This window comes from Oncorhynchus masou, chromosome 28 (genome assembly GCF_036934945.1).
Source record: "Oncorhynchus masou masou isolate Uvic2021 chromosome 28, UVic_Omas_1.1, whole genome shotgun sequence".
NCBI classification, from domain to species: Eukaryota; Metazoa; Chordata; class Actinopteri; order Salmoniformes; family Salmonidae; genus Oncorhynchus; species Oncorhynchus masou.
Window position 1 is genome coordinate 62,947,433 of NC_088239.1, and position 13,303 is coordinate 62,960,735.

The window sequence follows — 13,303 nt, forward strand, 5'->3', positions numbered from 1 at the left end:
TCAGTGGCATAATAATCTTCATCATGTAATTAAGTTATTAAACAAAGGAAGATGTAGACAAAATACGTAGACCAGCCATCAGTTCTGTCATCTAACCTGAGAAATGTGTGTGAGTGTGTGTGTAGATTTGTGCTTGTGTGTTTGTGTGTGCGTGTATGTATCGTACAGCCCTAATCCAATTAAGTCATCTCTCTAAATCCCCCTAATTAACTCTGGCTCCCACACCAGACCTAATTGACTGAGAGTATGGACATAACACAACATGCGGCTGCAGGGGGCTGGGGGGAGTAACAGCTGGGACATGACTGGACTCCAGATGGAGCAGGAAGAACGGTCCGTGTCAGAGAGAAGAGGAAAGAGAAAGAGAAGAGAGAGAGGTGAAGAGAGAGAGAGGGGGTAGTGATAGAGAACAATAAGAGAACTGCCCACAACAGAGAAGAGGAAAAAAGAAGAGAGGGCAGGAAGAGTGGAGTGAAGGGGTTGGAAAGTTTAAGAAATAAAGGATAGAAATAGAGGGCGAGAAAGACCGAATAGAGAGAGAGAATGAGACAAGCATCTCATTACAGCAGTCTTCCTGGATCTTAGTAATCACTCATTGATACTCTATACTCTATTGTAATAGAGTCCCCTATAACCCAGGGATTATAGGGATTCACCTATAATAGTGAATCCCTATAACCCAGGTGAAAGAGAACCAGACCACATTCATGGAACCCTGAATATGGCATGAATCGAATTGAGCGATTCATATACCACAGAATGACATGGTGCAACATAGTCTGAATCTGAAAATGGGCGAGGCTAATTCATGAGAATGGTGAATAGTATCTAACTGTGCCTGTTTTACCGTAAGGTACCATGGTAGTCCAGTAGGGTACCATGGTAAAGGCCACAGCGTGGACCTCTAGCCCGCTTTTCACCTGGGAGGTTATGTTTCCTCTTGTACCACGCACCGTCCAGAGGGGACTTCTCCTCCGCGTTCTCATCCTCTTCCTCCAGCAGCACCTCCTCTGGAACAGGAGAGGACAGGGTTATATACCACATCACACACACACACACATACTCACACACATACTCACACACATACTCACACGTGCTCACACACACACACACGCACACACACACACACACACACACACACACACACACACACACACACACACACACACACACACACACACACACACACACACACACACACACACACACACACACACACACACACACACACACACACACACACACACACACACACACACACACACACACACACACACACACACACACACACACACACACACACACACACACACACACACACACACACACACACACACACACACACACACACACACACACACACACTCTTAGAAAACATGGTTCCAAAAGGGTTTTTCAGCTGTCCCCATGAGAGAACCCTTCTGGGTTTTTCTTTGGAAGAGGTTCTACATGGAACTGAAAATAGTTCTACCTGGAACAACAGGGTCTTACCTGGAACCAGAAATGGTTCTTCAAAGGGTTTTACTATGGCGACAGTCAAATAAGCATTTTAGGTTCTAGGTAGGGCCCTTTTTTCTAAGACTCTACATACCCATGTACAGTGCATACACCTCACCATCATTTAAAGTAACAACGCACACATGCCTTGCAAAAGTATTCAGACCCCTTGGATTCCTTCACATTTTATTGTGTTACAAAGTGGGATTAAAACGGTAGTCCCATAGGGTTGTGCACAAACGTCCCAGAGTAATCCAGGTTAGGGGAGGGTTTGACCAGGGGGGTCTTTACTTGGCTCATCGCGCTCTAGCGACTACTCGTAGCGGGCCGGGTGCCTGTAGGCTGGCCTCGGTCGGCAGTTGAATGTTGTTTCCTCCGAAACATTGGTGTAGCTGGCTTCTGGGTTAAACGGGCGGGTGTTAAGAAGCGAAGTTTGGCGGGTTTGGAGCATGACTCGACCTTCGCCTCCCGAGCCCATTGGGGAGTTACAGCGATGAGACAAGATCGAAATTGGGGCGAAAAAGGGGGATTTTTTAAATTTTTTATAATCATAAAAAAGTTTATAACTAAAAAAAAGTCAAGACTAAATTAGTTCAGGAGTAAAATTTGGCTTAACAAATCATCTAACGAGTTCATTATTTTTAAATGACTAACTCTTTCTCTGTCCCCATACATACATCTGAAATGTCACTCAATATACACTAAAAACCTGTTTTCGCTTTGTCATTATGGGGTATTGTATGTAGATTGATGAGGGAAATGTTTTAATCCATTTTAGAATAAGGCTGTAATGTAACAAAATGTGGGAAACACACACACGGATTAGAAAAAGTGGAGGTGAGCCTGACCTGCCTTGCATATCCACTCCAGGTATCCTGTCAGCTCTCTCTCTATCTGCTGCTGTCTGCGCAGCTTTAGAAAGTCCTGCCTCTTCTCCACACGCTCTCTTTCTTTGGCAAACTCCCTGTGAACACACACACACACACACACACACACATATGGACACACACACACACACGGACCCGCACACTTTAAACTCCTATTGGAATATACAGGTTCATTTCTATGGCATTTCAGCCTCTGCGTGTGTTCCACTCTTCCTCTCCTCTCTGGGAGGAATGGATCTTGAAAGTGCTCTTTGAAGGGCCAAACTCAGAGAGAAACAGACATGGATGAATGTCTTCTTCCCTGTTTCTCTCTCTTTAGTCTCTTTTAATATGGGATGCATTATTCACCCACGCACAAACACACAGGCATACAATGTCTCCGATCAGCCCTACAAGAAGACATCCTGTTAAGAGTAACGTAGTATGGCTACATGTTTCTGGTCAGGTGCTATGTTTACATTTTCTGGGAAGCCTAATCTCCTACTCAGTGAATGGCTAGCTCTCTGTTTTGTGTTTTGTGTGTGTGTGTGTGCATTGTGTGTGCGTGCGTCCTCCATATCTTCTGTCCTTCCTGAACCCAAAGGCATGCATCCCATCTGAAACACTTTGGAACAATTTGGAACAGTTTGTGCATATATTATGATGTCATTTTGTGACACTTTTGTTCGTTTTGGTCTTCGGGGGGGTTTTCGGGCGGGTTCGTATACAAATCCCCAAATTCTCGAGGCAAGCCGAAATTCGGAGCCAAAATCTACACCCCTTCGTCGTCATTGGTCAACAGTAGGGATTCTTCAGCTAAGTGTTTGTTGTCATTCAGCGACAGACAAATTGTTTTCATGCTACTTTTTTCACTTGAGAAATACTGCACCAAACAGCTTAGTTAGATGTAAAATTGTGCAACTAAGATCTCATTTATTCTCAGTATTTTTGGTTACAGCGTCTCAAGATGGACAAACAGTACTATTGCTGCTGTTTTTGAAGCGAAGGTGTTTTAAGGGAGTATGCGAGCACACTCGTTCGGCTAGACGCCAGCCAAAGTATGCGGACGCCTTTAGCCTCAAGATCCATGGCCATCTTGTAGAGCCTCCCTTCTCACATTCCACAGCTTACCACAATAGAAACTCTGCTATCACTCCAGTGGTTGAGCTAACAAAGAGATGGCACTGAGAAGACGGTGTCACTTTTGGGTAACATAAAATTATACTGATGATACCGCATTCATTTTGAATTCCTCCAACTGACAGGAAAAGCATCTCAACTGAAATGACACTGAAAATAGCTAAAATTAGTCATCTCCCACTCTCCTTCTCTCCATCCCTCCCCCGACTTGCTCTCTTTATCTCCCTCTCTCTCTCTTCTCACTCTGTCGCTCTCTCTCCTGTGTTTTAAAATGGGCAGGTCTTTAATCTAAATGGTGTCCCTTGCTCTTCTCTTTGAACTCAGTGGTGTCGGTCTCATTGTCTATGACAGTGAGAAACACTCCTCTACACACACTGGGTCCGTCTCAACAGGGCTCATTCCATATCCATTGTCATTAGTCTAGAAATAACTGGGTTCCTATGGGGAAGCAGAACTTTATCTGGGCCTAAGGAAAGAGTTGGTGTGTGTGCATGTGTGAGTGCATGCATAGGTGTGTGCGTGTGAGCATATTTAAAAGAACTTTGTAACCCTTTTATTTGTGAGCTGACCTCATCCACACCATACCTTAACAGTGGGAGACAGGGCTACGTCCGTCCGTGTGTGTGTGTGTGTGTGTGTGTGTGTGTGTGTGTGTGTGTGTGTGTGTGTGTGTGTGTGTGTGTGTGTGTGTGTGTGTGTGTGTGTGTGTGTGTGTGTGTGTGTGTGTGTGTGTGTGTATAAATGTTTGGTCAGACTTACCCTGATAAGACACCCAGGACCAAGTTGAGCATGAAGAAGGACCCGATGATGATCAGGGGGATGAAGTAGAGCCAGTTCCAAGTGTTCCCCGAGGCATCGTTAGCCTGCGCACATACACGCACAATCACACACGCACACACACACACAGAGTGGGAAAGAAAGACAAAGAAAAAGGTGTATGAGTTTTACGTATCCTCTTAATGTTTGCAGTTGCTCAATGTACAACATCTGCATAACATCTACATCTGACATGTTTGCTGTACTTGCTTGTACGCAAAAACGTCAATATACGCTACTTAACACTAAAATAAATGTCTTCTTACCGGTAAACACACTCCCACACAGTCAGTCAACCAACCACCAAATCAGATCCACCAGGTACCATGTGCAGAACAGAGAGACCTTGGGGCTTCTATCACTGTATAACAACCGTGTAATACAACCCCAAACTACTGTTTCTAAACAGCCAATTGGAAAAATTTGTGGAAAGCCAAACTAGCCTGACAAGCCAATCCCCTGCTGGGAGAGACACAGGTTGAGGTCTGGCCTATATAATGGTCTGGTGCTGTCCGCCTGCCTGTCTACAGTGGCTTGCGAAAGTATTCACCACCTTTTTCAATTTTATTGACTCACAACCTGGAAATAAAATAGATATTTACACAACATTCCTACAACTTTTAAGATGCAAAATATTTTTTCTTGTGAAACAAACAAAAAATAGGACAAACAAACAGAAAACTTGAGCGTGCATAACTATTCAACCCCCAAAATCAATACTTTGTAGAGCTACGTTTTGCAGCAATTACAGCTGCAAGTCTCTTGGGGTATGTCTCTATCAGCATGGCACATCTAGCCACTGGGATTTTTGCCCATTCTTCAAGGCAAAACTGCTCCAGCTCCTTCAAGTTGGATGGGTTCCGCTGGTTTACAGCAATGTTTAAGTCATACCACAGATTCTCAATTGATCTGAGATCTGAGCTTTGACTAGGCCATTCCAAGAGATTTAAATGTTTCCCCTTAAACCATTCCATTGAAGCTTTAGCAGTATGCTTAGGGTCATTGTCCTGCTGGAAGGTGAACCGCCGTCCCAGTCTCAAATCTCTGGAAGACCAAAGCAGGTTTCCCTCAAGAATTTCCCTGTATTTAGCTCCATCTATAATTCCTTCAATTCTGACTAGTTTCCCAGTCCCTGCTGATGAAAAACTTCCCCACAGCATGATGCTGCCACCACCACCATGCTTCACTGTGGGGATGATATTCTTGGGGTGATGAGATGTGTTGGGTTTGAGCCAGACATAGTGTTTTCCTTCATGGCCAAAAAGCTCCATTTTAGTCTCATCTGACCAGAGTTCTTCCAAATGTTTGGGGAGACTCCCACATGCCTTTTGGCGAACACCAATTGTGTTTGCTTATTTTTTCTTTATGCAATGCCTTTTTTTCTGGCCACTCTTCCGTAAAGCCCAGCTCTGTGGAGTGTACGGCTTAAAGTGGTCCTATGGACAGATACTCCACTCTCCGCTGTGGAGCTTTGCAGCTCTTTCATGGTTATCTTTGGTCTCTTTGTTGCCTCTCTGATTAATGTGAGTTTTGGTGGGCAGCTCTCTCTTGTCAAGTTTGTTGTGGTGCCATAGGCTTTTAATTTTTTAATAATGGATTTAATGATGCTCCATAGGATGTTCAAAGTTTCAGATATGTTTTTTATAACCCAACCCTGATCTGTACTTCTCCAGAACTGTGTCCCTGACCTGTTTGGAGAGCTCCTTGGTCTTCATGGTGCCACTTCCTTGGTGGTACCCCTTGCATAGTGGTGTTGCAGACTCTGGGGACTTTCAGAAGAGGTGAAAATATACTGAGATCATGTGATACTTAAATAAAGTCCACATGTGTGCAATCTAACTAATTATGTGACTTCTGAAGGTAATTGGTTGCACCAGATCTTATTTAGGGGCTTCATATCAAAGGTGCATGCAATACTCATGCATAAATACATATGCAAGCACCACATGCCGTTTATTTTTTTGGATTTTTTTTGAAACAAGTCATTTGAACTATTTTGTGTATGTCCATTACATGAATCCAAATAAAAATCGATTTAAATTACAGGTTGTAATGCAACAAAATAGGAAAAACGCCAAGGGGGATAACTATTTCTGCAAGGCACTGTATCGGCCTGTCTGCCTGACTAGTTTCCCAGTACACTGAGAAAAAAGGGTTCCAAACGGGTTCATTGGCTGTCCCCATAGAACAAAGATTTTTGGTTGCAGGTAGAATTCTTTTGGGTTCTATGTAGAACTCTGGTTCTACCTGCAACCAAAAATAGTTATTTACAGGGTTCTCCTATGGGGACAGTCACACCTTTTTTTCTGTACTCATAGTTACAGTGGGGAGAACAAGTATTTTATACACTGCCAATTTTGCAGGTTTTCCTACTTACAAAGCATGTAAAGGTCTGTATTTTTTTTGATTGAGTGTGTGGACAGGTGTCTTTTATTCAGGTAACAAGTTCAAACAGGTGCAGTTAATACAGGTAATGAGTGGAGAACAGGAGGGCTTCTTAAAGAAAAACTAACACGTCTGTAAGAACCGTAATTCTTACTGGTTGGTAGGTGATCAAATACTTATGCAATATTCATGCATAAATGAAAATTAATTACTTAAAAATCATACAATGTGATTTTCTGGATTTTTGTTTTAGATTCCGTCTCTCACAGTTGAAGTGTACCTATGATAAAAATGACAGACCTTTACATGCTTTGTAAGTAGGAAAACCTGCAGTATTGGCTGTGTATCAAATACTTGTTCTCCCCACTGTATGTATTGGCACGATATGCTCCAGTGGATTATTGGACTCTAATCCAGCTAGGTCTGCTGTAATGTTACACACTTCTCTTATTTCATGTTGATTTATATTCACGTTTTTATTGCCACGTGCACAAGTACAGTGAACTGCCTTTCTTGCTTACTCTTTCCCAACAATGCAGTAATCAATATCAGTAATACTATAAAAAATGTACTTTAAAATTTTTAAGTGGAACAAAAACATGAGAAAAGAAAAGTGTGTGTGCTAATCGCTCTGGATAAGAGCGTCTGCTAAATGACTTAAATGTAAAATGTAAATGTCTAATGTGTGTGTGTGTGTGTGTGTGTGTGTGTGTGTGTGTGTGTGTGTGTGTGTGTGTGTGTGTGTGTGTGTGTGTGTGTGTGTGTGTGTGTGTGTGTGTGTGTGTGTGTGTGTGTGTGTGTGTGCATAGAGACACGGCAAAAATAAACATAAAAAAGAAAGGTTAACACAGATAGGAAGTGTGCTGTATCTGCAAGAACCTGTCATTTGAACTACCCATGAGCTCTCCATGAAAAAACTGCATCATCATTTTTTCGGTGTGCATCCCAAATGACACCCAATTCACGATATAAAAAGTGGTCCCTAATGTCGAACACTATATTGGGAAGACAGTGTGCCATTCGGGACAAGGCCTCAGATTGTGATTGTGGCAGAGAATATTAATAATGCAGTGGGTAGCCTGTAGCATTTATTTTGGCCTGAGATTTGATTATACAGGCGTTATTATCAATCACTCCAGTTTAGGTGCCCTCTCTACCCTCCTAAAACTTCCTGGATCAATCTTACTCTCCAGAGTTGGCCATAGGGTGAGGATTCCATTGATTAGATAAGACCTTCACTAAGACCTCTTGACCAATGGCTTGTACTGGGTAATTAAGGGAAGGTGGCATGGGGAAGTTACTGGCTTAACAAGGGTAATTAACAGCTCAGTCATTAACCCATAGGGACCTGGTTCGTCACCTAATCAGAACACATTCATGTATACTAACAATCAATAGTGTAGTAACAGATACAGTAACAGATATAGGAGTGAGACCTATAGTGAATACACTACATGGCCAAAGGTATGTGGACCCCTGCTCGGCGAGTACCTCATTCCAAAACCCTGGGCATTAATATGGACTCGGTCACTCCTTTGCTGCTATAACAGCCCCTATAACTATTCTGGAAAGGCTTTCCACTAGATGTTGTAACATTTCTGCAGGGACTTGCTTCCATTCAGCCACAAGAGCATTAGTGAGCTTGGCCACTGATGTTGGGAGATTAGGCCTGGCTCGCAGTCGGCGTTCCAATTCATTCCAAAGGTGTTTGATGGGGTCGAGGTCAGGGCTCTGTGCAGGCCAGTCAAGTTCTTCGACACTGATCTCGACTAACCATTTCTGTATGGACCTCGCTTTCCCATCACTGAAACTAAGAGGCTCACACCTGAGAACGAGTATACACTGCTCCAGAGTCCAATGACGGCGAGCTTTACACCATTCCCGCCGATGCTTGGCATTGCGCATGGTGATCTTAGGCTCGTGTGCGGCTGCTTGGCCATGGAAACCCATTTCATGACGCTCCCGACTAACAGTTCTTGTGCTGACGTTGCTTCCAGGGGCTGTTTAGAAATCAGTAGTGAGTGTTGCAATGGACAGACAATTTTTATGTGCCGACCTCTTCAGCACTCAGTGGTCCCGTTTTGTGAGCTTGTGTGGCCTACCATTTCAAGGTTGAGCCGGTGTTGCCCCAAGACGTTTCAAATCAAAATCAAATCAATTTTTATTGGTCACACACATGGTTAGCAGAGGTTAATGTGAGTGTAGCGAAATGCTTGTGCTTCTAGTTGCAGTAATATCTAACAAGTAATTGAATAATTCCCCAACAACTACCTAATACACACAAATCTGAAGGCGTGAATGAGAATATGTACATATGGATGAGCGATGGCCGAGCGGCATAGGCAAGGTGCAATAGATGGCATAAAATACAGTATATGGATATGAGTAATGTAAGATATGCAAACATTATTAAAGTGGCATTGTTTAAAGTGACTAGTGATCCATTTATTAAAGCAGCCAGTGATTGGGTCTCAATGCAAGCAGCAGCCTCTCTGAGTTAGTGATTGCTGTTTAGCAGTCTGATGGCCTTGAGATAGAAGCTGTTTTTCAGACTCTCGGTCCCAGCTTTGATGCACCTGTACTGACCTCGCCTTCTGGATGGTAACGGTGTGAACAGGCAGTGGCTTGGGTGGTTTATTGTCCTTGATCTTTTTGGCCTTCCTGTGACATCGAGTGCTGTAGGTGTCATGGAGAGCAGGTAGTTTGCCCCCAGTGTTGCGGTGCAGACCACACCATCTTCTGGAGAGCCTTGTGGTTGAGGGAGGTGCAGTTGCCGTACCAGGCTGTGATACAGCCCGACAGGATCCTCTCGATTGATGCTCTCGCATCTGTAAAAGTGTGTCAGGTGTTTGGGTGACAAGCCAAATTTCTTCAGCCTCCTGAGGTTGAAGAGGCGGTGTTGCACCTTCTTCACCACCCTGTCTGTGTGGGTGAACCATTTCAGTTTGTCTGTGATGTGTAGCAGAGGAATTTTTTAAAACTCCACTGCTGTCCTTTCGATGTGGATAGTGGGGTACACCTTCTGCTGTTTCCTGAAGCCACTATAATCTCCTTTGTTTTGTTGACGTGGAGTAAGAGGTTGTTTTCCTGACACCCCACTCCGGGTGCCCTCACCTCCTCCCTGTAGGCTGTCTCGTCGTTGTTTGTAATCAAGCCCACGACTGTTGTCTCATCTGCAAACTTGATGATTGAGTTGGAGGCATGCACGGCCACGCAGTTGTGGGTGAACAGGGAGTACAGGAGGGGGCTGAGCATGTACCCTTGTGGGGCCCCAGTATTGAGGCTCAGCGAAGTGGAGATGTTGTTTCCTACCTTCACCACCTGGGGGTGGCCCATCAGAAAGTCCAGGACCCAATTGCACAGGGCGGAGTTGAGACTCAGGGCCTCCAGCTTGATGATGAGCTTGGCGGGTACTATGGTGTTGAATGCTGAGCTGTAGTCAATGAACAGCATTCTTACATAGGTATTCCTCTTGTCCAGATGGAATAGGGCAGTGTGCAGAGAGATGGCGATTGTATCGTCTGTGGACCTGTTGGCGCGGCATGCAAACTGAAGTGGGTCTAGGGTGGCCGATAAGGTGGAGGTGATATGATCCTTGACTTGTCTCTCAAAGCACTTCATGATGACTTCATGATGTGCAGTAGTCATTTAGTTCAGTTACTGGAACAATGGTGGCCATCCTGAAGCATGTGGGGACAGCAGACTGGGATAGGGAGCGGGAGCGATTTAATATGTCCGTAAACACATCAGTCAGCTTGTCTGCGCATGCTCTGAGGACGCGGCTGGTGATACCGTCTGGGCCAGCAGCCTTGCGAGGGTTAAGCCGTTTAAATGTTTTACTCACGTCGGCCACGTCGCAAGAGAGGGGGTTGGGGGGGGGGTCGCAGTCTTTGTTAGTGGGCCTACTGACATTGTATTATCCTCAAAGAAGGCAAAGAAGGTGTTTAGTTTGTCTGGAAGTGTGACATCAGTGTCCGTGACTGGTTTTCTTTTTGTGGTCCGTGATTTCCTGTAGACCTTGCCACATACATCTCGTGTCTGATTCATTAAGTTGCAACTCCACTTTGTCCCTGTACCAACATTTTCTTTGTTTGATTGCCTTGCGGAGGGAATATCTTCACTGTTAATATTCAGGCATATTCCCAGACCTCTTTCCATGGTTAAATGCGGTCCACCACGGTTTCTGGTTAGGGTAGGTTTTAATAGTCACAGTGGGTACAACATCTCCAATGTACTTCTTTATAAACTCAGTCACCGAGTCAGCATATAGATTGATGTTATCTGAGGCTGACCGGAACATATCCCAGTTCGCATGATCAAAACAATCTTGAAGCGTGGATTCCGATTGGTCAGACTAGCATTGAATGGTTCTAGTCACTGATACATATCCTGTTTGAGTTTCTGCCTATAAGGCAGTAAGAGCAAGATGGCGTCGTGGTCGGATTTGCCTAAGGGAGGGCGGGGGAGGGCTTTGTTTGCATTGCGGAATTTAGAGTAGCAGTGATCAAGTGTATTACACCCGTGCGTAGTGCAATCAATATGCTGATAGAATTTAGGTAGCCTTGTTCTCAAATTTGCTTTGTTAAAATCCCCAGCTACAATAACTGCAGCCTCGGGATATATGGTTTCCAGTTTAAATGGAGTCCAATGAAGTTCCTTGAGGGCCGTCTTGGTGTCTGCATGAGGGGGAATGTACACCGCTGTGACAATAACTGATGAGAATTCTCTTGGGAGAATTTGGCCGGCATTTGATTGTAAGTAATTCTAGGTCGGGTGAGCTGAAGGACTTTATTTCCTGTATGTTGTTATGATTACACCATGAGTCGTTAATCATGAAGCATACATCCCCGTCCTTCCTCTTCCCAGAGAGGAGTTTATCTCTGTCAGCGCGATGCATGAAAAAAACTAAATAATACATAGTTTTCAAAGAACTCAAAGTTAGGTGGCCATCTTGCATTCACTTCACAATAACAGCACTTACAGTTGACCTGAGAAGCTCGAGCAGGGCGGAAATGTGACTCAACTGGCCCACATGGTTAAATAAAGGTGAAATAAAAAATAAAAATAAACAAAACTTCTGACGAGTGTCAGAGCCAGTGTAGTACGATTAAATCTTAATCCAAAGCTGGCGCTTTGCTTGTTTGATGGTACGTCTGAGGGCATAGCGGGATTTCTTATAAGTGTCCGAATTAGTGTCCCATTCCTTGAAAGCGGCAGCTGTAGCCTTTAGCTCGATGCGGATGTTGCCTGTAATCCATGGCTTCTGGTTGGGATATATACGTACGGACACTGTGGGAATGACGTCATTGATGCACTTATTGATGAAGCCGGTGACTGAGGTGGTTTACTCCTCAATGCCATTGGATGAATCCTGGAACATATTCCAGTCTATGCTAGAAAAACAGTCCTGTAGCGTATCATCCACGTCATCTGACCACTTCTGTATTGAGCGAGTCACTGGTACTTTCAGCTTTCGTTTTTGCTTGTAAGTAGGAATCAGGAGGATAGAATTATGGTCAGATTTGCCAAATGGAGGGGGGGGGAGAGCTTTGTATACATCTCTGTGTGTAGAGTAAAGGTGGGCTAGAGTTTTTTTCCTCTGGTTGCACATGTGACATGCTGGTAGAAATGAGGTAAAAATGGATTTAAGTTTGCCTGCATTAAAGTCCCCGGCCACTCGGAGTGCCGCTTCTGGATAAGCATTTTCTTGTTTGCTTATGGCCTTATAGGGTTGGTTGATTGAGGTCTTAGTGCCAGCATCGGTCTGTGGTGGTAAATGGATACGAATAATATAGATGAGAACTCTCTTGGTAGATAGTGTGGTCTACAGTTTATCATAACGTACTCTACCTCAGGCGAGCAATACCTCGAGACTTCTTTAATATTAGACATTGTTACTGACAAATAGACACACACCCCCACCCCTCGTCTAACCAGACATAACTTCTCTGATCTGCCGGTGCATTGAAAATCCCGCCAGCTCTATAATATCCGTGTCGTCGTTCAGCCATGACTCAGTGAAACATACGATATTACAGTTTTTAATGTCCCGTTGGTAGGATAATCTTGATCGTAGGTCATCGATTTAATTTTCCAATGATTGCACGTTGGCCAATAGAATGGATGGCAGTGGGAGTTTACTCGCTCTCTAACAAATTCTCAGAAGGCAGCCCGACCTCCGCCCCCTTTTTCTCTGTCTTTTCCTCACGCAAATTACGGGGATTTGGGCATGTTCCCGGAAAAGCAGTTTATCCTTCTCGTCGGACTCGTGAAAGGAAAAAGCTTCTTCCAGTTCGAGGTGAGTAATCGCTATTGATGTACAGAAGTTATTTTTAGGTCATAAGAGACGGTAGCAGAAACATTATGTACAAAATAAGTTTAGAAAATAAGTTACAAACAATGCAAAAAAAACAAACAAAATACCAGTTGGTTAGGAGCATGTAAAACGTCAACCATCCTCTCCAGCGCCATTGATGGTTTTTTGCCCAGGGACTATCTAGCTAAATCTTCTTGTCCATGGTCCCTGACAAAAAAACAAAGTGTTTGTGTGTGAGCACACACATACTCATCTCATCTTACCATCTGTCTCTCAGCTGTCA

The 13,303-nt window shown here is 44.1% G+C and overlaps 1 protein-coding gene across 4 annotated transcripts in view; it reads right to left on the reverse strand.

Annotated features, from left to right (window-relative positions):
* The window catches only part of LOC135518050 (voltage-dependent N-type calcium channel subunit alpha-1B-like), a 225,896-nt gene that overhangs the window by 77,800 nt on the left and 134,793 nt on the right, over positions 1-13,303 (reverse strand). For 3 of the 4 annotated variants that reach the window (XM_064942884.1, XM_064942881.1, XM_064942885.1), the window contains 3 exons: positions 4,263-4,366; positions 2,346-2,461; positions 921-1,010 (listed from right to left, as the gene is read on the reverse strand). In XM_064942884.1, coding sequence (XP_064798956.1) covers positions 921-1,010; positions 2,346-2,461; positions 4,263-4,366 — 310 coding nt within the window. The remainder of the gene's footprint in view (positions 1-920; positions 1,011-2,345; positions 2,462-4,262; positions 4,367-13,303) is intronic. The other variant, XM_064942882.1, reaches the window with a different exon arrangement.